This window comes from Platalea leucorodia (genome assembly GCF_965183815.1).
Source record: "Platalea leucorodia genome assembly, chromosome: 16".
In the NCBI taxonomy this organism is placed as follows: Eukaryota; Metazoa; Chordata; class Aves; order Pelecaniformes; family Threskiornithidae; genus Platalea; species Platalea leucorodia.
The window spans coordinates 3,925,216-3,949,872 of NC_138838.1; the positions used below are offsets into that span (position 1 = coordinate 3,925,216).

Sequence of the window (24,657 nt, forward strand, 5' to 3'; positions counted from 1 at the left end):
AGATGTGATCGTTTCAGGTGGCAGCCTTCCTTTCCTATCATTCAGTTCTTGCAAAGATTTAATGAGAATCACCCAGCAAAAAACGGGGAAAACAACAGAGAGATTCTGCATGTGAAAGAAAAAGCAAGGGAGATCTATGTTCCTGTGTGCAAGAGAACGATCGGTGCTGAAGTTGCGTCATGACTTCACTGTGAGCAAGCACAGCGGCAAGTCTGAAACACTGCGATTTGCGTTACCAGTACTGCTGGCATCATAATTCTAGGCTAATGCGAGAAAACAAACATCAGTTTGAACAACTGATTACAAATCAGTTGTGAAATGTGCTGAAGCAGCAATGCTTTTAGTAAAAATGCATTTATCATCTTAAAAACTCGTATCTTCATTTAAAAGAGAACCTATTCCTTCCTCTGCAGATCACACATCTGCTTTGTGCCCTGGAAACCAACCTCCACGTGACATTTAGCTCTCCAGCTCTTCAGGCCTGAAACTTTTGCTTTCTCTGCGATATCACAGTGCCTACCATAACACAAAAATAATGCGAAAATGGAGTATTATTATTTACCCATAACACAGGGGCTTAGTTAATGACAGTTGATACGGTTTGCCTGGAGACTCGGGGATAAGAGACATCAGTTCCCATTTATAGCTACATGCAATGTCGCTTTTTGGGTGGGTTTTTTTTCCACACAAGAGACTGATTCACTGAAAATGGCTTTACTGCCAGTAGCTTCTCAAAAGCATACCCACACTTTCTAAAAATAATAAGCAAAACAAAAATAAGATGACAACACTGCTCGCTTCCCATTAAAATGAAAAGCAGACAAAAAGACATAGAAATTTTCCTTCTTAACTAGAAGAAACCCTTACCGTTGTTTTTTATTACATGGGTTTTATCCATTTTCTTGAGCTCACATTATGCATCCACCTCCCTAATCTCACCCACGTTTGTTGGCCAATTTCAATCAAGTCTGACAAACGAGATCAAGTCTCAAAGACAGCAAGATTTGCAAGAGCTCTGCACAACTGATCAAACCTAGCAGCCATTCCTCTCCTCCTGGCAGCACTGACGGACACATCCCCACTTGCTGGAGGCTACACGACTTAGAGGCTCTGCCGAAGCTCTCGCCACAATTACTAGAGCACCCAGGAGGATGCAGGCTACGTACGGGCCAGGGGATGCCTGCGGCATGCGTAACGAGACTTGGCGGGGAAGAGGGATGGGGGGCTGTATTACAGGGTAAATGGCTCAGGAAGGGTGAGGAATGGTTATATGGTACAAGAACTGCATTCTACACAGCTGGGAGTATACTGCAGGATTAGTCCAGTTACTCTGCAAAAGTTATTCCGGATTCAGCAGGGTTACAGTGAACCAACTCCTAACAATCCTCATTTTGCACGGAGAGTCCGTATATGGTTGAGTGTCTCATCTCTTCTTGTAGTATCCAGGTGTTGCGGTTATTCAGAACCTTTCCTCTTACCTGTCCTGATCAGCAGCAGGCTGGGATTGACCGTCCAGCCTACCACTCGGCTGGAAAAGGAATCTCCCAGCTGTCACCACCCTTATAGAATGAATATACTTTAAAATGAATAGACTGCTTTAATATATAAAAAGCCCACTTACAAAAAATTTTGTGATGGAATAAAAAATGGAATACTTGAAACAATCAGATTTTAATTTGGCAATTTTTTCTTGTTGCATGGCGGCAATTAGATAGTTACACCCTGACCTCTGTATGGGCAGACTCTCCAGCTCCTGCCTTAAATAGATGCTGTTATGCTTACAAATTGATGAAGAGAGTTACAGCTCAGCAGTGTGATAAAACATCTATTCTGAAGGTCCACTAAAGCATAATCTGAATGCAGCAGACTAAAATAGGCCACGAGGAGCCTCTTGTCTTCAGAGCACCTTACTCGGAAGGAAGGGGAAAGCTGCAACTGTTTGGAGGAGGCAGGCTGCGTTTCTCCTGCGGAGCAGAGCACGTCACGCTGCAGACAACCGACAAAGCCAGCACGGACCACATCTCACCGCAGAAACACACATCAGGCTTTAGCAGATAAACAGTTTACTTCACTGAAATTTCCTCAAAAATGTGACCTGAAGATGAGACGCTACACAAACAACACAGAAAAGGTGGTAGGATTCAGTATCTGAAGCTGAGGGAGCTCAACACTCCTCTAGCAAAAGAGCTGTCAGTCCCACGGGATATAAGGCATCTTACAACATCAGAAGGTTTTTAATCAGGTGGTTCTGAATCCCCCAGGTAGAGAAAGTCAAGAAGTGATGATAAGAGTATGAATGTTACCCCCGCACAGACACTCCAAGAGCCAACTTAAGGGCAAAAATTATTTTGTGACAACACTCATGTACATATATTTATATCATTTGTGCTTAAGGAAAATTACTTTCTGAAAATAACTACGAGCAATGAAAGAGAGAAAGTAAATGTGTGTGTGGCTAAAAGCATTTTGCTTTGTTTTATAATGTATCCACCCAGTTCATCTGTGAGCTTTTTAAGGCCATCCAGTTTTACAGTTCAGGAAATTGGACAATAACCTCAAATTAAAGAAAAATCATTTTACGATTATGAAAGGATCACTTAAACCACAAGAAAAGCAAATCACCCAAGGCAGAATTTAGGAGCCAGGGAATTTCAAAAAGATCAGCTATCCACAGTAACTTTCTGTTTGTTTGTGACTCCGAGGGAACGAGATGGGTGGTCTCCTCTGAAATGTGACTGAACTTTCTTAGCAAGTTTTTTAAACTAGCTGTTAGCTTCATACCCCTTAACCGGCTAGGCAGAGACAGAACATGAAAGGTTTCTGACAATCAAGCCAAGCAACCTAGCTCTAATAAGGCTGTAGAAGAGGCCAGTTACCCAAATCTGAAATAAACCCAGAAAAATAGCACAGAGCTCTGAGCTAGGCAGGGCACAGCTAAAGGTGCCGGAAAGAAAACGCATCCGTACTGGCACACGACCTGCAGGAGTCTCTGTTCCCGACACATCTATGGATCCAGAGAGGCAGACAATGGAAGCAAAGAAGCACCCCTGAGGAAGGGAGACAGAAAAAACTCTTCAAAAATAACTTGTATCTAACTATGTAACAGAAGTTTTGAAAAATGCATTTTTCTTTTCATTTGACAACTTGGGAAAAGGGGTAAACTGACTTCTAGAACAAGGGAAACTGCCAGTAATGTAAAACTTAAGAAAAACAGACTAATTCATCCTTAATACCATGAGAAAGGGCTGCAAAGGAGACCATCAAAATGCATGGCTAGCCAGGGCTGGCCATCACCCACTTCCCGTAAAGCCCTTCCACCAGCCTGGGAAGTTGGGGAAAAAAGAAGGGAAGAAGAAGGGTAGGAGAGAAAAGGAAGAGTATAGCAGGCCACAAGTTAAAGCTAAAAGATAGGAGAAATAGTTCCGTACCTTTCACAAAGATCTAGGCTATTAATGTGGAGTTCAGCTAATGAACACATATTAATATGTGAGAAATATCCAGCATGGGACAGTTCAAAAATTACATTATTTGCATTTCAAATGGTTACGCAGAAGGGGACTGTAAGCTGAGCCATTTAAGTAAGCTCAAATGGCGACAGCAATGGCAAAAAAAAAAAGCAGCTCTCAGTAAGAAAGACAGGGCTGATTGCTTTGGATTTTATTGTTATTACTTGTAACTGCAACTGTTCAGCAAGTTCTAGGAATGTTATCTTTAAACTAATCCCTAAGCACATGATTTATTAGGAATAAACTGATCAAGTCTTTAAGGGTAGATGCTTTAACTCATAGCTACATTCTGCAAATACAAAATAGAAAGTGATTGAAACTTAAATCAAAAAAAAAAATCTCTCAGGGGTTCCAAGAATGAACACCGTTCAGTTAATTTATCACGCAGCTACAACCACAACAGAAAAACTCTCTCAAAAACTATGGGTGGGGCAGAAACAGATGCAAAATATGAACTAGTGCGTCCAATAAACAGAGTACAATGTAAATACTTTAAGAGACTGGAAAAGCAGAAGCCCAGAGTGCTGGAGGCAGTCACAGCGTATGCAGCAAAAGCATCCTAGCTTTCTAGCAGGAACATCTGACGCTTCATGCTTTTTATTAAATAAACAAAGATACCCCATAAGCTTGAGCAGTCAGGGCACCGCAGACATCTTTGTAGCGTCCCAGGGAGATGGGGACCCCCAGAACTAAATCACAGTGCTACGGTTTTACAGTCCTACAGAGGCCTGGGCACAAATGCAGAAGCCCATCTTACGTAGAGAGCTGCAGAAGAACAGGAAAGGAGATACACAAGAGGAAGGCAGCAGTTACCATGCCCACAACTCTCCCAAGCCAAAAGGATTATGAAACTGCTCCTTAATTAACCCCAGGTGGAGCCGGCCAGGTTAGCATTAACACATCACTAAACAGGCATGATGCAATCCAGCTCCCGTAATGCAAAACGGACAAGGGAACACTCACGTGATCCCTTCCACTAGCAGAGATGCAAGGTCTTAAGTCCCAAGTGACAGACATGGGAGAAGTAAATACATTCTGTTTGCCAGCATGATTAGTCTGGGAAATGGTGATGGGCTACAGTCAGTGTGGCCAGGAGCAGCCATCCATCTCTTCTGGTCTTACAATTTGCAGAAGTGCGAATGATTCCAAGTCACCTGCTGCAAAAAGGGAAGTGAAAATTCAGGAACACAACTGAGAGCCACAGTTGAGTAAGTTCCCATTAAAAGTGACTGGGAAGAGCCTGTTCCAGCAGACACTCAAACAGAATAAGCATTTAGCAGAGGTTGTTTTAAAGAGGCCACTCCCAAATAGCTGGAAGGAAATTTGGCATGAAAAAAGATGTTGAGAGTTATGGAGGTGTAGAACAGCTCTGGCTTGGCAACAGGAAAGCATCCTGACAGCCACAGCTTTAAAAAGCAACTATTCCAACATCTTTTTTTCCTGCTACACATTGTGTGAAGTGTACCCATTTTGAAGTGCACTGGAAGACCAAAGCTAAGGCAGGAATCATAGATACAGCCCCTCATTGCATTTAAAACAGGTAACAAATTAGTAACGGCATGCATGCAACTCCGTGAGTGTTTTGTCAGGATTAATCCTCCGCCTGGCTTTTATTGTTTTTCTTTCATTTACTATTTATGTCTACGATTTAATGACTCCTTTCTCTTCCAAAACATTCTGTAGCTTCAGGAGCAGCAAAAGCCACAGAAGTCTCAGCTGGCCACAGAATAGTTTAGGGCCAAAGAAAATGACTGTGGGAAACCAGTTTCCACACTAGCACATCATCATCATCAAAAAGAACTGGTATTTTTCAACTAGCTGCACTAGTGTCAAGGGATTAGCCTCTGAGCAACATAAAAAGATGTCAGCTAGTTACAGAATGGTATTTTCACTGTAATACCATAGCACATAATCAGAGACAAAGATGATGATGAAGATTGTCCTTTAGATATTATAACGAGGACAAACAAATACAAATAATAGCAGTTAGACTCCTAACAACCTCTGTTATTAGAGTAATACTGAGAAGGTATTAGGCTGCTTTCATACAGGTCAGGGGATTCAGTCTGCACTCAATTTCAAGTCTGAGACATTCCGCTTTAGAGCTGAAAAGCTAAACACCCCATCTAGACACTGCTTCTGAATTACTAAAGGCATGACAAATAAGATATACCGAATATAATCAGATGTAATCACAATAGTAAGGAAGAAGCAAATCAACTGTATTAATACTTTATTTACATCATTACTGGAGCATCCAAATAAAGTACCACAACAGGACTGCGTCCAGACTAGCAGTACAGTACACACACTAACTAGCAAGCCGCAGAGTCAGGGGCTATCTCAGCAGATTTCATCAAAGACATTTTTAAGCACAAGTCTAAAATTAACCCAGAGCTACTGAATTAATGAAATATTCACACTACTGTAGCTTGACTCCCACCTATCATCTTCTAAACACAAGATCTGTGCATGATGCTCTCAGGCCTGCAATATCACAGTCTGTTCAGCATTGCTTATAGTGAAAGTACATAGACGATACACAGATGGGATCAAACATGTAAATAGCCTAAACCATTAGAAAAATGAAAGAAAGCAGCAAGACATGCCAATCAGAGCTTCAGCATGTTAAAATTTATATTTATACCAATATGCTATAGACTTTAGTGAGCTTTGGTTAAAAAAATACCAAAGTCATGTATTTCCAATTATTGCCAATATCGGGACTAATTGCACCTGTGGTGATACAATGCAGAATATTAACATATTTTACCTCAATTTACCTCAATTGCAAGAGAAACATTCACTATTCTATTTCACAAAATACTTCTGGTTTGAAAAAAACTTATCAGGCAATTTGGAGTGCATCTACCTCTCGTCAGTAAGAAACAACTTAAGACAGATAATGACAGGCAAACAAACACCAAAAGGAAGCTGCTGCCTTCGAACAGCTGGACTTCAGGGCTGTACTGTCCATATGCACTTCTCCATGGGGGATGACCCCAGCCAGCGCCACAAATTCCTCTGTAGGGAAGTCCTCATGCAGACAGCAACCACAGAGCTCGTACTCACTGCTGGTGAGATCTCTTGAAGTGAGCAAAGCCATCGCTTCTGCTGAAAGTGTATCCAGAGCATTCAGATTGCCTTCCAGCTGTCCAGGATCTCAGCGCCGTGTATGTGATACTACCAAACATCCCCAAGCCCAGCACCATGTTCACTGACAGCACTTTTGCTGTGCTGCAGTATCACAGCTAGGGACACGAGACAGACACTTGGAACATCTGAGTAGCTTTGTCCTGCGCAAACTATGGTTTAAACATTAACATTTAATCTAAGAACAGACTATTTCTGTCACTCAGAGAACAGTAAGAGTAAGGTTTCATGAGGAGAATCCCTAGAAACAGATCAGGAAAGCAAGCAAAGAGGGGAAAGCTGAGAGTCACGACACTTTCCATCTCTGGTGTCCAGCACAGACAGCGCCCAGCCTAGCAAAATTCTGCCACTGAAGGGAACACAGAAAGCAAAGGCAGAAGCAGCGAGTTGTACCTCTTTGGCATAGCTGGGAAGACGCTGCCTGGAAAACAAGGTCTAGGCAGTAACAGATTTGCTTTAATCCCACACAGGCATCCTCCAGCCTATGGGGATGAACAGCTAGGGATGAAGAAGACAGATGCTCTCCAGTGTAGGTGTGATGTACAGACTGACCACTCAGAATCCCATTTGCACATCCTTAAAGACCAAAGGATTGCTCCAGAGTCTTTATGTGCATTTGAAATCTTCTTAGATATTAAGCTAAAAAGCTCATTTTCCACAGAGAAGAGATCCTGCACAGTGAACAGCAGCTTCTGTGGAAGCCAAAACCTGAAGTGAGGACAGTCACTGCACAGCTATGACGACAGCTATGGAGCAGGAAGCCAGCATCTACCATAGCAAGACCCTAGACATGGTATAACTTCAGCCAGAGATGTTTAATTCTCTCTAGACTATAGGGACAAGCTACTACAAGCCCAGAAATGCCTATTTCAGTTATTCAGATGGAAATCACAGTGGGCCAAAGTACTCGAACAGTTGCCAATCCAGTTAGAGACTTGCCAGTTTTGAGTTTGTTTTGTTTTTTAAACCAGTAAGACCCAGCCTTTCAGGTTTCTGTTTTTGTTTTTTCCACCCCCCTCTAAACTGCTGAAGCATTACATTAGTTACAGAGTCAAAGAGATAAGGGAGCACAATGTCAGAAGAATTCCCCAGAAAACCAGATACTTCTATTTGCTCAAAGGCCAGAAGGATTCAATGAGACAGAAGCCTAGCCACAGATCTTCAAGCAGGTCCACAGTAGCCTATCTTATGTGAAGAGTCATTTTACTTGCCTGCAAGATGATGGAAGATATCCAAAAGGGAACAGTAACCCACATACCAAAGATACCGAGGATCCAAAGCTGACCGATCTTTCCCATAAGGTCTTTGGAGCATCATGTGCCATTCATTCATCATGAGCAGGAGGAACAGCTGTGCCCACTAAAAACACTCGCCTTCTGAGCATTCCTGAAGCTACAAGGAGTTCTTGCAGCCTGCGGCTGGATGGACATGGAGGTACAGGTAAGAAGAGCGAAAGATGCTGGGCCAAAGTCTCTAGCAGGACTTGAAGCCAAACTCTGGCCCATGCCAGATGCATTGTTAAGATCCACATGGAAACCTGAGGCCACCAGAAGTAAAACGAAGGCTCCTAAAAATAAAGGACCTATCATCCAAGATGAAGCATCTGCAGATGAAAGATGGCCCCACCTCAGGCAAGTGAGCCCAGAGCTCTGGCACCAAAGAAGGAAAAAGCAGCATGACTGGGAGAGCTGACAGAAAGTTGCAGAACTAGCAAGATTACGCTTCCGTGCGACCTACATACCGATGCCGCAACAGCCGGTACCAGTGGAAGTGCTAGCAGAAGCAACTGGGATTCTTGGAGAACAATCAGCTCCTTGGCAGATGGGATGGAACACACAGTGCTGGGTAAATCTCTTTCAAAGTCCAGAGCAGACGACCAAAAAGGTGTTTCTGAGTCAGGAAGCTCTTCTGAAAGTTCACTTCTGACAGGCAAATACAACCTGGGGATGATGAGGCCTCTTTGAGTTTTTGTCTGTTTGTTTTATGAACCACCTCCACTGACATTCAAATGAGAATGAATTCCACAGAGCTGATACCAAATCTTGACCAAACCTCAAGGGAAACTGCCAAGACGACAAAGATGAACACATGAAGGGAACAGCATTCTTCAGACACCCCAGGAATCAGTCTCCTGTTCAGGATGGCTGATAATCCACAACTCCACAGCAATCCAGAGAGCGAGAAGGCACTTCATCTTGCCGAGGTCATCCATGAGGAACTGAGGACCACACAACACACTTCAGCAGGGAACAGCAACTAAAACAAAGAGGTACTGGTAGGGCAAGATGTGTATGATGTTGATTGCTTACCGTGCACAACTGGACCATGCTTGTCCATATTCTGAATATGAGCAGGCACTCGAAGGATATACTCCTCTTATGTACAATACAAACTTACACAGGTTGAGAATAACTGACACTGTAGGTTACCTAAGTTACATGTTATGCGTACAAGCACATGCAGTTCTCTATTGACTGAAACACACCATTTCACTGTAAAACAGGGCTTACGGCCATCTTAATTAAGCACAGTTCAGAAGAATATATTATTTGACCCAATTTTAAATAATTACTGCCTGTTGACTGGTTCTTCAACACTCACTACACAAGCCATACTAACATTAAAAAAAAGCATTGCTCTCATTTGTTTCTAACGCATTTTCTTAAGGTAGCAAGGTACGAGACATGCACAGGGCTCTTCCTTCCCCTGCAGCTAGGCGTTAGGGAACCCACGTGGGTGAAAGTCGTTATGAATGAAAGCCACAGGAAACCAAACTCCAGTGCCGCTTTCACTGAACCGCTGTTATTTTTATCAGTCCTATACTGCTAGAAAGTGTACATGCTACTTCCTTCATAAACCTCATATATACATTTCACCGATTTAGCCCACTAAATTATATTCATTACTAAAAATAAGCAGCGGGTCTGAAGCCTCAGCCCTCCAAATTCTGAAAACTTTTCATATTTACCCAAACTACACAAAGGAGCTGTGGGAAAAGTGGAAGTAAAGACTGGAGACACGTGCTGGCTAGTCACAACACAGAGTCAGACATAACCAGAGGAATGCTTAGTAACTATACTTCTGTTTCTGTACTTAAAGAAAAATGAAAAGACCCACACAAGTGGAGAGCTAATTCTCAATATTGTCAGCACCACATGTTCCAGAGACTGACAGCACAGCCGAATTTTTAAAGGTTTAATTCTAACAGCAATGTACGAATCTCTTGGAAGCCTTTATTAATCATAAAGGAACAAAAAGGACCCAACCCTAACTTATTAAAAATCACAGAACTGTGGCCTTTCTGGATTTTTCCAACACACCTACTAAAATTGCAACTAACTTTTGCTAGCTTTCATATTTAACTGAAGAACCAAGGTGTGAGGGGAAAGGAACTATTGCCTCCACAGTTCTAAGTTTTAGATCAAAAGATACTACCCTACGAACTTCATCAAGACTTCGAAGTTGTCAAAGGCAGTGATGGAATCAGCATCACTGGCTACATGTAATGCTATTATTCCTGAAAATCGGTGTTCTGAAGCGAAGTTTTCTAGAATTACCAATGTCTTTGTCAGCAACAGGAGAATACCTCCAGCATCAAAACTCCCCAGAAAGTATGGGGGATATGCACTTAGTGAAACTATGAAAGCAATGACTGAAGATAGTTGGCTTTGTTCATACAGATCCACACCACAATGTTCTGCAAGACGCATAAGGAAAACACTGTTTTCAAAGTGGATGTTGTTTCATCTTGTCGGCCTGACAGTACAAAAACACTGCCCAAGAACGAGTATCTTGTAACCAGAATAAAGCAAAGTATCAGAATTATCAGAACTAATGTAAGATTTAAACACGTGCACGTTACCTATAGAAACCACATCTGATACAGTCGAACACAAGCATGGACGAGAAGCCAGTGCTTCCCATGGTACAGAACCAGAAATAGAGATCCAGCCAGGGAGATCAAACATCAAATCCCAATTATTTCAGACTCCCTACCAACAGATGTGCCCAGTATACAGAGTCTCCAGTATATCAGGGCCCATGATACCACTCTACGGGCATTAAAACAAAGTATCTAGGACCTCAGGGAAGCCCTTTAAGGAACAACAACAAAAAAAAGAAATCAGGTGAAAAACTGAACTGCCCCCCATTATTCAGCTAACAGTTTTCATAAATACCAGTATCAGAAGACTGCCCCTGTAAAAAAAGAAAGAAGGAATCAATCCATCTTCTACTCGATTCCTCAGTGAGGTCATAATTCTGCATTTTGATATCAGTTATCTGCTACAATGCAACATTGTGGTGACTTTCCTTAGAGTAAATATACTCAAGCGCACAGAAAGTCACTGTCCAAGCAAGTAGGACAGTGGCAAAAATCCAGAGCCCCACCACGAACAAATGACCTCAAGACAAAACCTCCAGGAGAATTTTAGCTAGCAGCAAAAGCATTTTTAGGAGCAAATGTTTCTGTTACAGATTAAACACAGTTGCTTTCCAAGCAGTATTTAATTAGTTAAGCCAGAACATTTTACAGCTGTTGCTTTTAAACCACCCCGCAAGACTGATTCTTCTCTCATACCCTGCTCTTGACCTGCATCTTCTCCCTTTCCCTAGGCAGGTAAATGTACGTTTCATTATTGATTAAGCAGTGTCCATCAACACCATTTTCCTAAATGAGCACATCAATGCTCCCACAAAGAGTCACTGAATCTTTGAAACCTAACTCCTAAAAATACTGTCCTGTACTCAGCGGATCACGTTTTATGAACACAAAAGTGCCACTGTTTTACTACAGAAGGGAAATTAACCAAAAAACACACCCTAGATGTACTTAAAGGAGTAATGCAGATGTAATTTCAAGTCATTATGGTACAGATATATATTTCTGCCTACTAAACAACAGTGATATAAAAAAGCTACATCAAAAATAATATCTTGTCAAAAACGTGCATCTGCTTTAATAAGGCATGAAGTGATCTGAAGAATCAGGATCATCTGAGCTGACAGAAGTAGTCCACTACCTGTTCAATGTCCCGCCCAGCCTTCACGAGTGGAAAAAAGACTTGGAGGAGGGAATACAAAGGAAAACTAACACGCACTAGGAAATGCAGGATGTGTTTTGAGGGTGGACAGTCTAATACTTCTTATTGTACTGGTTTGTCACGTTATCTAAGGAAAAATTAACATTTCCAGCCATAGCTGAAATAACACTCCAAACAAGACCACTGTTACCGATCATTTTTAGGTTCTTAAACAGCTGGTTTTGCCATAGCCAACGTAATTATAGCACGTAGCCATGATATACAGAATTTTGTTCCCCAAAGTTATTAGTATTATGCAATACACATTAAGCAGCTTGTGAAATACAAAAATATAACATTGAAACTTACAGTATTTAACAAAATCCTTCTGAAAATCTTTCCTAGAATTGACAAAGGATCTTCCTCTCTCAGTTCCAACTACAAACACATCTGTTTCATATACAGCGATACAGGCAACTTCTGCCTTGGACTTGGCAAGTTCTTTACACTATAAAGAGAAAAACAAAAAGCTTTTATTACCATAGTTAAGAGTACAGTTAATAGAAATGTATGTGGTATCATGTAAAACAGTTATTACTTCTGCTGCCAGTATCCACCCTTCAGAAGGTACTGCGAGTAACATAACATCAGCCATTAGCAAAGGATAATTTATACATCTGGAGCGCTTTTCATCAGGAATCTTAAAAGCATTGTAGATGCATTAGTGAAATTAAGGCCTTGTCTAGACTCGGAGATTGCACTGTTTTTAATTAAAATGATTTATGACATCAATCCATGTGAAATTATCACTTCCCTGTTAGATAATCATATGGGGTGTCCTATTCCAACTCCAACTTTCAACAGCGTATAGGAGTTTTGTTCATTCACAGCACACTTACCACACATCGTGTTCTGTTCAGAAAGGTGTGGCTGCAAGCAGGGAGGCTGCCTGCAGTCTGCCTTGTCCTGCCTGCTGTGCTGAGGCTCAGGTGAATTCCTCCTGAGCAGAAGGATTGCACCTTCCCTGTGAAGACCTACGTGTGTTCTGCTGGGAGAAATTTCTGGCAAAGAAGTAAGGCAGGAAGCCTGAGGCGCAAGGAGAGAGCAAAGATCCTAAGAAAAATCAGTGAGATCATCAAGAAGTGATCGCAGAAAGTCAGTTTCTCCTAGGAACTCAGATCAGAGTTTGCTGCAACCTATAAAGACACCAACTGCAGCATGAGAGGAAAAAGTGACACAAAGCCTTTAGGAACCAAATATACCCATTGGGAAAAAAGGCTTGCAATCAATTATCTTATAACCATCCCATTCAAAGTTTCATTGCTAAAAAGAAAATTTCTGTTCTTGCTTACCATTTAAGAAAACAATTTTAAAGAACCAAATCTTTGACAGTGCTTCAACTTCAAGGAAATGCGACAGGCATTTCTATTCAGAGCCCTGGCCAACTTTAAACCCCATCACACAATGATAAAATAACCTCTACAAAGCAGGCAATATGCCAACTTAAAAAAAAAAAGTATTTTCTGAACAAGTTTTGTTGAATTGGTACAGCAGCTGAGGAGAAGGCCTTAGCCTCAAGACCATTCCTTCACTCTATGTTACAGACGACAAAGACCAGAACGTACTCTTGCCTTTCACCCATGCTCTACCTGAGCAATCAAGAAATATTTCCCATTTGTTTGACAAAATAATTTTTAAAATAACCTCACCACAACAAGAAATGGTGACTGTTAAGACGACTGTTAGCATGACTTTCCACAAGCAAAGAGACAGAGTTACAGCTGGTTAGACAGTATGCAATAAGGTAAAGATACAACATTACACCTTTCCTGCTCCCCAGCAGGAGGCAATATATTGGTGTAATCCTGCACACGCCAAGACAGAGTTATGACGCAGCTGGTTAACTTCTCTACTAACCATTGACTCAAGTGCTGACATGAGGAATGTAACCACCATTCTGCTTTCAGAGGAGTCCTCATCATGGACAGACGCTGCTGGTGCGGTAGTTTGGGCCATTTTCCTCCTACAAGATGAAATAAAAAAAACCTTGTTCAGATCCACACAACAGTGCAAGAAAATTAAAACCTCCCTTACACAAGCAGAGAAAAAAAAATTCAAAAACCCAGAACACACCCCACCACACACACAAGCAAGCAAATATACAGGTAAATTAACAGGAGGAAGCGCTCGCTCTTCCATTCTTTCATGCTTCCTGCTGTTTCACCCAAAGCTGAAGCTAAACATTCAAAGTTAAAATGGTGTGCCATGACTAGACCACAAACCCTTTGTGCCTAGAAATACGCGTATTAATTGATGAACTGAATTTACGTCGGTTTTTCTTTCTAAGCATGTCTGCAACTCTAGCAGTCTAGATAAACACGGAAAAAACCACTGGCATTAACATACAGAAATGGCAAATCATAGTTATGACACAACTGTCAGAACAATCCTTCCTGTAATTACCGTGGCCTAGCTCAAAACAAACCACCACCACCCTGCTGCAAAATCATGGCCTCAGAGACCGCAGTATCAGTAACCAGACCGTAACACTTTTATTCGCATATTCTTCGGTTGTAGGACTAACTCCAAAGCTAAGTTGTCCCAAATAAGGCGCTAAAATTTAAAACTGAATTTCAGCAGTGACACAAAAAAAGAGATTTAAACCTATTTTCTGTATGTCATTCAGGAGACTTTCACCATTTAAGACATAAGTAATAATCAGGAGTTGTTTATGCTTCTGCTGGCAAAATTGTCTATACAAGAATGAATATACTGAGAATGAAGTTTCAGCAGCTGCTGAGAGCACATTTTTCTATTGGAGTGTTGCAACTTATGTTTACACGTATCTAAAGCAATAACCTGACATGCCTGGAGGAGGAGAGAACTGGTAGAGATTTAGCTGTTACAACTCCATGTGCAAGTCTTGAGAAAAATCGCCTCAAGTCAAGACAGCTCAGATAAATGAGACATTTCACAAGAGCTCGATGAGACAGCTTGCTGCTCCTGTAGAACCTGGACACACGACGTGGCTCAAGTTTTCAAAGGTGACGTGTATCCTATTAGATGTGCAGACAAGTCAGGGCAGCACAAATAACTATTGCATGGGATAATATACGCTTACTTTGGAAAAAACGGCACTGTGTTTTCTTTTGATAGGACTTAGAACACTTCAGACAACAAATTGGAGCAGAGGGGAAAAAAAAAAAACAGCTAGCAACACTGCAAGCTCACAACAGACATCCAGCAGCCTTCTGGCTCTCCAGACACAGGCCAGCAAGGTTTAAACAACTTAAAAACTGTATTATGGATAAACTGGCAGTGGCATAGTCAGCAGCTGTTTGAGGATGCAGGTAATGAGAGGTTTGAACACCAGCACCTGCTACACTGAGGAGCAGGCAAACAGGTCCTTTGTCAGGTCTGGAAAAGGAGCTAAACTTATTCAAGAGTGAATATAAAGGAATAACAACTGTTGAATGATGTTGATTGCTTCAGTGACCTAAGAGAGGGTCAGCTGGGAAGGCAGAGGCTGATGGGGTTATCCTCCAGAGGAAGAGGGGCACCTTACTTACTGCTTGTGGAATATCAGAGGGAAAAGGGAGATTACGATGCGACGTAAATAAATCAATCTATCTTCATTGAGACATGATTTTTGATACCTAGTAGAGTTCTCAGGCTCATTTTCGGAACTCCTTTAGGGATGGGATGCTGACAGTGATTTTAAACATGATAGCTTTTAGACTTTTTAAAATGGTATCTTAACAATCCAATATTACAAATGAAATAGAACATAGCTACACACTTCCCCTTTCTCCCATGTCTCTACTCACTGTCCAATGCAGCTCTTCTGCATCAGTTCAACACCTCCCAAGCTAGCAGTGGCAAGAACATACGCACCTACCCCATTCTGGGTGAAAAATAAGGCTGTGTAAAAACAAGAGTAAACATATTTTCTATTTTGCAGCGGTACCTTGTGCAAAAAAAAGACCAAGGAAATTCTAGCGATCATTTGAAGGCTGTGGATGCACAAGCACATCACAGAAGTGCCAGCTCAGGCTGTCTCCCCCATGCAGAATTGCTCCCGTCCCTGGAAGGTGGTGTCTGATCCACAGGCACACAGTGAATCAAGTCAGGGAGCTTTGGGAAGAGAAGTGCTCCACTGGACCGGGTCCCAGTTTGATTTACCCCACAGCCCCACCAACAGCCGTCCTGGCTCAATGGAGAGGACGGCACATCCTAAGTTACCTTGCTGCTGCACGTGAGGCCACAGCCTCAGTATCTTCGAATCGCATCTGGATCAGGAGTTGGGTTAGGTTACCATTGGACTACTCTTCTAGAAACATTTGGAAGAGTCTATCCAAAGTATGAAGTCATAGTGCCTTGTATTTTTAGGATATCCATTCCTTAACCAGTTTGCATGGTGCCAGATCAGTGTTTAATGTAGATTCAAGAGACAGCCTGTTGCACCATGGCAGCACAAGAATATTTCCTCCTACCCACTTGACAGCAAGTCACACATGAAAGATTTTTTTTTTTTTTTCCACATTTCACCAGTTTTTCCCTTTCAAACAACAGTTTTCTCCGCTATCCTTATCTATACCACTGGGACAGTGTTTATGACTAGAAAGAGTAGGCTATGGTTCAGTAGATCTAATGAACCTGGCTTCTTTTCCAAGATTCAGTCCCTAGAAAGCGTGTGACAACACCATTGCCCAACATAAATCCCCAGTGCAAAGCTTTGAAAAAAGCATAACACCTTACCCATTATCAACATGCTACACAAAAAGGCCAATTTAAAAACCATCCTTTGAACAATTATAAGCTGGCCGCCAGAGTGCCACTTATGATATATCTATTAATCTTAATCACATATTGCTGAAAAAGAACTTCCAGATCAGTTATTATTAGTTATAATTACCTATAAATCCTTCAGTTTAACTGTGCCAAGATGAGCCTTCGCCCAAGTGAAGGCTTGTAACAATGAACAAAGCCTTGCAAAATACACCAGTAGAGTACCGAGGATGTAGCACTTAGCCATTCCTGCCTGGGGTTTAACCCCAGCCAGCAACTAAGCCCCACACGGCTGCTCGCTCACTCCCCCCCAGTGGGATGGGGGAAAGAGGAAAAGTGAGAAAGCTTGTGGGTTGAGATAAAGGAAGTTTAATAGGTACAGCAAAAGTGCATGCAAGCAAAGCAAGACAAGGAATTCATTCACTGCTTCCCCTCGGCAGGCAGGTGTGCAGCCATCTCCAGGAAAGCAGGGCTCCATCACACGTAACGGTGACTTGGGAAGACAAACGCCATCACTGCGAACGTTCCCCCCCTTCCTCCTCCTTCCCCCAGCTTTATACGCTGAGCACGATGCCATACGGTGTGGGATATCCCTTGGGCCAGCTGGGGTCAGCTGTCCCGGCCGTGTCCCCCCCCATGTGCACCCCCAGCCCACTCGCTGGTGGGGTGGGAGGCAGAAAAGGCCTTGACTCTGTGTCAGCACTGCTCAGCAGTAACTAAAACATCCCTGAATTATCAACACTGTCTTCAGCAAAAATCCAAAACATAGCCCCATACCAGCTACTGTAAAGAAAATTAACTCTATCCCTGCCCAAACCAGCACACTACCTGACGAAGAGATCACCACCATACAGAGCTAAAAAAACTCTGGGTTTTGCTTTTACAAGGAGAAAAACAAAGACTAATACCAGTAGCTTTTCAGGAAGCCAAATCAAACCAACGTGTATCTCACTCCACATGTTTCTTGCTGGCTTCTACTTTTAAGAACCAAAAAATAGAAATACTCAAGCCAAGAGAGAACAAAACCACAAGACACAGTTACTTTCCACCTTCCCTGTACTCATACAGGGCCAGACAGGCCAATCTTGATAAACCCACCAGTAACGGATACTCTCTCTAGTAGTTTCTTGTCAGACACACAAAAAGCAAAAGCAAAAAAACAATTAAGCTTTATGAAGAAAAACTGTTATTTAAGCATATAAAGAATGCATAAGGAAAACCAGGGGAAAAAATGAAGGAATATGCGTTTCTTAGAAAAGAATCTTAATAAGCAATAGCAACATGTTTTTACCCTTCACCAGATGTAATGCAAGCGGGTATTCCCAAAATGATACATCTATCCGTTGTCGCTGCTCTCCAGAAAAGCAGCCATGGATGCCAAAGCATACTGCTCTCCACTAACGCCTCACCTAGCATTACAAACACTAAAACAAATCCTGCCACACCGATGGGAAAGACCATAACTCCAGAGAACCCCAAAATACAGCTAGATGCGAGTTTGTGTGAGCTCATCCGTACACACCACTGAAGATCTGCTGCTCCCTAGGGGAAAGAAGTCCAGCTCCTGCTAGATCCCCATGGGCCACTTCTGATATTTGAGGAAAAAAACTTACTCTAGCAGAGTACAAAAGCACACTGTCGTGGTTTAACGCCAGCTGGCAGCTAAGCCCCACACAGCCGCTCGCTCGCTCCCCCCCAGCGGGATGGGGGAGAGAATTGGAAGGGTAAAGTGAGAAAATTTGTGGGTTGAGATAAGAACAGTTTAATAACTGAAATATAATAATAATAGTAATGAAAAGGAAAACAACAAAAGAGAGAGAGAAATAAAACCCAGGAAAAAGAAGTGATGCAACCGCTCACCACTCGCTGACTGATGCCCAGCCGGTTCCCGAGCAGCGATCGCTGTCCTCGGCCAGCTCCCCCAGTTTCTATACTGAGCACGACGCCATACGGTACGGCATAGCCCCTTGGCCAGTCGGGGTCAGCTGTCCTGGCTGTGCCCCCTCCCAGCTTCTTGTGCACCTCCTCCGCCGGCAGAGCATGGGAAGCTGAAAAGTCCTTGACTCATTATAAACACTGGTTAGCAACAACTAAAACATCAGTGTGTTATCACATTATTCTCATCCTAAATCCAAAACACAGCACTATACCAGCTACTAGGAGGAAAATTAACTCTATCCCAGCTGGAACGAGGACACACACATTTCATTACAAAGCTGGAACATGAAGGAACATAAAAAATATACCATTAAAAAAATTAACAAAGCTAGACTGCTTCTTGGCTGTTACAGCTTTCACCCCTTGGCTTCTTTGCCTTCTGGGCCAAGACACAATTTCAGCATATTTAACTCTGCCCAAATATTGGCCTTCTGACAAAGGACAGAAGTTGGCTCTTTCCAAACTGTACAGATTAATACTCACAAGCTGTTAAGTGCAAATGAATCTTTTTAAACAGATCTTGGCTAAAAATCTGTGTTATTTTTCCCACAATTTGGTTCAGTGATCCCATGTTTCAGAGGAAGTTAAGTCTGACGGTTCTTAGCTAACCTAGCATAGAAACTCCGTTGGGATGCAAACCTACCACCACCGTTTTTTCTGATATTCTGTAACACATCCACCCTGGCCGCAGTGCACACAGGGTTAGGAGATTCTCACCTTCACCCTCCAGCATCTGTTCATAGCTGACCTACGCAATCCTGTTAGGATGATCTATTTTCCTTGTTATGACATGTCATTGATCATCTCAAAATTGTACAAATACTCTATAAGCAAAAATTTGCAGCTCCTTCCAACCACTAGGCTGCTCACACATAGCAGAAACACAACAAGCTTAAGAGCGAGGGTGCTCCGACTGTGTGACACCCTTACCTTCAGATACATGCAACTATTTTTTGAAAGGGAATATTTTCATCAGCCATAGCCCAAGAGAAATAGAAGCAAAGGATCTGGGAGTTCCTTCACAAAAACATTGCCAGTTCTTCACCATCTGCATCTGATGCATGTGGATTATGAATCAATTCGGATGAGCAACACCCATGTTACCTCTGTGGAGGACAAGCCTGTTCTGAAACACCAACACGGCTGGACCACACCAAGCAAAAGCAGCTCCAGATGTTCAGAGCCAGCTCAATCCAAAGCAGAGAGGCAGAGGTAGGCCTGGCAGAGTTTGAGTCTGCTTACAGCCTACACCAAAAACAAGAGGGTGAAGCTTCCCGACATCAGGAACAGGAAGGAGAGACCATATGGAGATACCAGAGGGCATTTAGTCAACTCAAACCCATCTGGGTTTCTCTCTTCTGGCTTACTGTCAGCTCTTCCAGACAGAAGTTGGCTCCCTTGGAGGTACAAACCTTGACTCGCCGGCTGGAGAGCAGTGTTGTGTACATATGCATGGTCAGCTCTTAGCTAAGACTGAACCCAGGCTGTTATCCTCCCCCCCTCTTAAATTAATAAAACTCACTCTCAAGGACAGCAGAGTAACCCTGAAGAAGACTTAATGTACCAGGGAGGCTCTGCACCTCTCCCCTCCACACGTACTCCCTGAAGTATCTCTCTTGCCTTTTTTTCCCAGCCTCTTATCTGGAGCAGCAGAGCGGCTGATTCAGGAAAAGTGCACATCGCAATTAAAGCCAACCTTCTTGCTCCTTTGCTCACTAAAAATTAAGTGTGTTTATCTCCCTAACCGTAAGCTATATTGCTTTCTAGTCCGAGACACCAGGAATACAGACATGGCACTCACCGGTTTCACCCGAGGAGCGGGATCCCTGGTAAGCACACTCTTGCCGTTCACACCCGACACCATTACGAGCGCAGCAACAGTGACCCATTAAACACGGCAGCTGGGACGTTTGCTGACGCCATTTCAATCCAACTCCCACCGCAGGGATTTAACTCGCAGCAGCAGAATCAACAAGACACAGCACCGAGTGTTTGACATTAGGGCTTACCCCAACAAAACACACCAGCAACGCTACTTACGGCACCACATCCCACTCTAATTAATGAAACGATTCACAGAATGATGCCGCTCAGAAATACAATCTCGCTGTAAACTAACACACTGCCCCAAATCCCTACTGTAGTGCTCACTGATGTAAGCTTTCCTTTTTTTTCTCCGAGGGCAGCCGAGCAGAAGGTCAGCAACCAAAGGCAGTCGGGAAAGAGAACAAGGGCCCCTAACAAACAAAGCTCGGAGGGGAAACACCTGGTGCTCAGCACACCCGATAGCACCGAGACAGCACAAAGTCACATGAAACCAGCAGCATTTTGCTGGGGGGGGGGGTGGTGGTGGTGGTGGTTCATTACACAGCTGCAATACCCCCCCCTAAAACCAGTAATAATGAATTACCATTTTTCTAGGTACTTTTATGATACTTGGCAACACGCAGTGACTTTTTAGCCAGCCTAGATGGCAACTATCTCTGCTGCTCTTAAGAACCATCAAAAAAGTAAAACGCAATTCCAGCAACTGTCATCTGAAAAGCACCTCTGATTTCTCTCATTCATAAGTCTGCATAATCATGTTTGCATAGAGATATTTAATTTTGACTTCACTATTTCTAAAGATTCCAATATAGACCAACATATAATCATGAAATTTTAGATAAAATGAAAATACAGTATCTAACTATATACCTCACAGGCAATTATATAAAAGTGAACATATTACCTGGTTTGGAGTAGTTAAGAAACCATTAGCGTAAAACTCCATTTCTGTATTAAAGCCAGACAGGCTCGGGGCACAACTCACTTAGTTTTTAAGTACGCAGTGCCCTACTGTAGCAGCTACATATTCGTGAGTTACAGTGAAACCATGTAAACAAAATGAAATATTAATCACAGCAGTCCTGACCATCTGATAACTTCTATCTTTACCAGTGTAACTGTATTTACTTAGTTGACATGACGATGATGTTAAATAACAATCACTTTAGTTCTGTGTGTTCATCAACACTTACACATAACATTTAAGAAGTGAATTAGTCTAAACTCGATTGGTATTTATTCAATTATAACAAAATTGGTGCTGGCACTTTTTCCACAGTGAGAAATTGTCCTCTTTGCTAGTGCAAGCCGGTCCTTTGGATTTGTCCTGGTTTCAGCTGGGATAGAGTTAATTTTCCTCCTAGTAGCTGGTATAGTGCTGTAGTTTGGATTTAGGATGAGAATAATGTTGACAACACACGGATGGTTTAGTTGTTGCTAAGCAGTGCTTACAGTAAATCAAGGACTTCTCAGCTTCTCCTGCTCTGCCGACTGAGGAGGCTGGGGCTGCACAAGAGGCTGGCAGGGGGCACAGCCAGGACAGCTGACCCCGACTGGCCAAGGGGCTATGCCACACCATGTCACGGCACGCTCAGCATAGAAACTGGGGGAAAGCCGGCCGGGGGCTGCTGCTCGGGGACGGGCTGGGCATTGGTCGGTGGGTGGTGAGCAATTGCATCGTGCATCACTTGCTTTGTGTATTCTTTTTTATTATTATCACTATTTTATTTCAATTATTAAACTGTCCTTATCTCAACCCACAAGTTTTCTCACTTTTACACTTCCAATTCTCTCCCCCATCCCACCGGGCTGGGGAGAGTGAGCGAGCGGCTGGGTGGTGCTCAGTCACCAGCTGGGGTTAAACCACGACAGGATTTGTATGTCATACCGCAATGGTCACTGGAAACAAAAGGTTCAAATCGATTTAAGGGCAAACAAAACCCCTTTAAATCCTCTGAAGTTCCCACAAAGAGCTAAACTGACGCTAAACACCCAGGAGTGTTTTAACACCTTAAAAAAAAATCATCCAGCCAGCATACAGCCGGTATCTGAAGCACACACCTTTGCACGGTAGCTTCATGCAGTGAACTGCCCTGTATCCACATATCAGGGCACTCTGCAAAACCTGGGAAACTAAGCACCCCGTCACTCTTCAGCAGTAATCAGTTCCCTCTATTTGGTCATTTAATGCCCTCTGCATCTTTCTCCCATATTCCTATTACTGTATTTAACCGTATTAACCAGAACACTGATTTCCATGGAATCAATTACACATGTTCTCCCTTGAATTGAAGCATTTATGTCCATCCTATTAGAAGTCTCTCTCCAGTCAGGATCCGAGACCAGAAATAAAAGTCAATTCCATGAGCAAGAGTTTGCAAATGTGTCGGTGACTTTTTGTCAGAAAATTACAAATTCACGGTCTTTCCAGAGGAACACAAGTTTCAATCAAACTTCTATGAAAAGGTTCTTGTGTCCTGACGGAAAAGACAAAGGGCTGCCAGTAGCCTCTTACCAGGCTGTATAGGGGACAAACTTTTATGCCATCTAATTTACCTCGTGGATTTACAAGCCTTTCTTTTTGTTCTTTTTTTTTTTTTTTAAATGTTTTATAAAGTTTTTGTTATTTTAATTGCAGAGTTCAAGTTAGACAAGCAGAAATAAATATTAGGTATATTTAAAAACACAGTCTAAAAGCTGCTCCTTATTGTGAGACATTAATCCAAAGATTTGTACACACTGACAACAATTCAAGCTACATGATTAGCTTACAAGGGGGTGGTTGCACTCATTAAACAGTCACCGTGCGGATGTTTCTCTCAAGCAACTCACACACCAAACCTTTGGCAAAAGAAGCCTGCAAATGAAGAACTGGAAACACAACAGGTGATACCCAAAACATTGTGATGATTAAAAACATTGTCATGAATCCAAGAGAGGCAGGTAACGTTAAACATCCAGACAGGTGTCTGATTTTATGTCGCCCTCCCTTAAACATCAGGTTGCCAGACTTCTGTAACAATTCTTCGTTGCCGGCTAGGGAAGGTCTTTGCTGCTGGCCGCATTGCTGCACACAAACCCACCTTTGCTGAGTGCCTGCCTCGAGCAAAGCGCTCTGCAGCAGCTCTGCCGAGCTCTCCTGCCCCAGCGCTCTTCCCCAGGCAATCTGCTCCCTCGACAGCCGACCAGAGCGCACATTTGCCACCTGCAGGGTGAAACTGAGGTGCTAGACTGAATTCACAGTTGAGTCTCCTTGTATATAGCAGGGAAAAAAAAATCTAAACGCCTCTAGATTTTAAGAAAAAATAAATAAAACTCATTCCGCACGCTATATGTAGCTGCGCCTCCTCCTCACCTGAGCTGCCTGAGCACTGCCTCCCCGGTGCTGGGGCCCCGGCCTACACCGGCCCGTGCTGTCCCAGGGGAGGGGCCCAGGCCTCACCCGTGCTCACAGCCCCGACGCACCCCCACCCTCTCCGCCGTCCCCGAGGGCGGCCCGGCTCCGCGGCGGGGGGGGGAGCCGGGCCCCGCCACGGTCCGGGCCCCACCGGGGGCGGGGCCCCCCCACCTCAGCTCCTCTGCACGCCCCGCCCCTTCCCGCCCGCGCCCAATCGCCGCCGCCACACGCAGGGCTCCGGCACGTGCGCGCCGCCCCGCCAGCCAATGGGAGGCGGCGGCGGGGTGGCAGCGCCCCCTCCTCCCGGCGGCCGGGCTCCCGCGGGAGGGGGCGGTGAAGGGCGCGGAGCCCCGGGGAGGGGGCGCCCCCCCTCAGGACCGGGCAGGGAGCGGCGGGGGCGGCGCGGAGGGGCGCGGAGAGCCGAGCCGCCCCGCCGGAGCCCCGGGCCCCGCAGCCCGCTGAGCGGCGGCAGGCGCTCCCCCCCCGGGGCCGGCTGGGATGCGCCCCCCACCCCCAGACCCCCCCGCGCTCCGAGGGAAGAGGAGGAGGAGGAGGAGGGCTCCCCTCAGGGAGCCGCGGGATAACGGTCCCGTCCCCCCGCCCCGGCGAGGCCCCATCCCGCCCTCCCACTCACCCGCCGCCGGGCGCCGACAGCCCGGTGCTGCTGGCTGGAGGCGAGGAGGAGGAGCCCCGCTGGCGGGAGGCGGTTTCCCCCGCGGCCTCTCAGCGGCTGGCGGGCGATGGGCCCGGCCGCCACACGGCCCCGCGTCTCCCCTCCCGGTCTCGGGCTGAGCCCAGCGCCGCTCCGGGGAGGGGAGGGGAGGGGGGAGGTTTTTTGTTCCAGGAGCCCCGGCCGCGCATGCGCGCCCGCCGCGGGGGCCGCCGGGAGCCGTAGTCCGGCGGGGGCGGCCGGGCCGGGCCGGGCCGGGCCGAGGGGAGGGCGGCGGACTGCGGCTCCCGCCGTGCCCCGCGCGGGGAGGGGCGGCCGGAGCCCTGGGCCGAGCGAGGCGAGAGCGGTGCGGGCCGC

The 24,657-nt window shown here is 44.4% G+C and overlaps 1 protein-coding gene across 17 annotated transcripts in view; it reads right to left on the minus strand.

The window, feature by feature from the left end:
• Positions 1 to 24,434, minus strand: part of GTF2I (general transcription factor IIi) — an 81,121-nt gene extending 56,687 nt beyond the window's left edge. For 12 of the 17 annotated variants that reach the window (XM_082328411.1, XM_082328421.1, XM_082328412.1 and 9 more), the window contains exons 1-3: positions 24,265 to 24,434; positions 13,598 to 13,703; positions 12,050 to 12,188 (exon numbers count right to left, since the gene is read on the minus strand). In XM_082328411.1, the coding sequence (XP_082184537.1) occupies positions 12,050 to 12,188; positions 13,598 to 13,696 (238 nt within the window). In that variant the 5' untranslated portion in view covers positions 13,697 to 13,703; positions 24,265 to 24,434. Of the gene's footprint in view, positions 1 to 7,917; positions 8,916 to 12,049; positions 12,189 to 13,597; positions 13,704 to 23,316; positions 23,399 to 23,588; positions 23,627 to 24,264 lie in introns of those variants that run through there. The other 5 variants (XM_082328418.1, XM_082328417.1, XM_082328415.1 and 2 more) reach the window with 5 other exon arrangements.
• Positions 24,435 to 24,657: the final 223 nt, after the last annotated feature.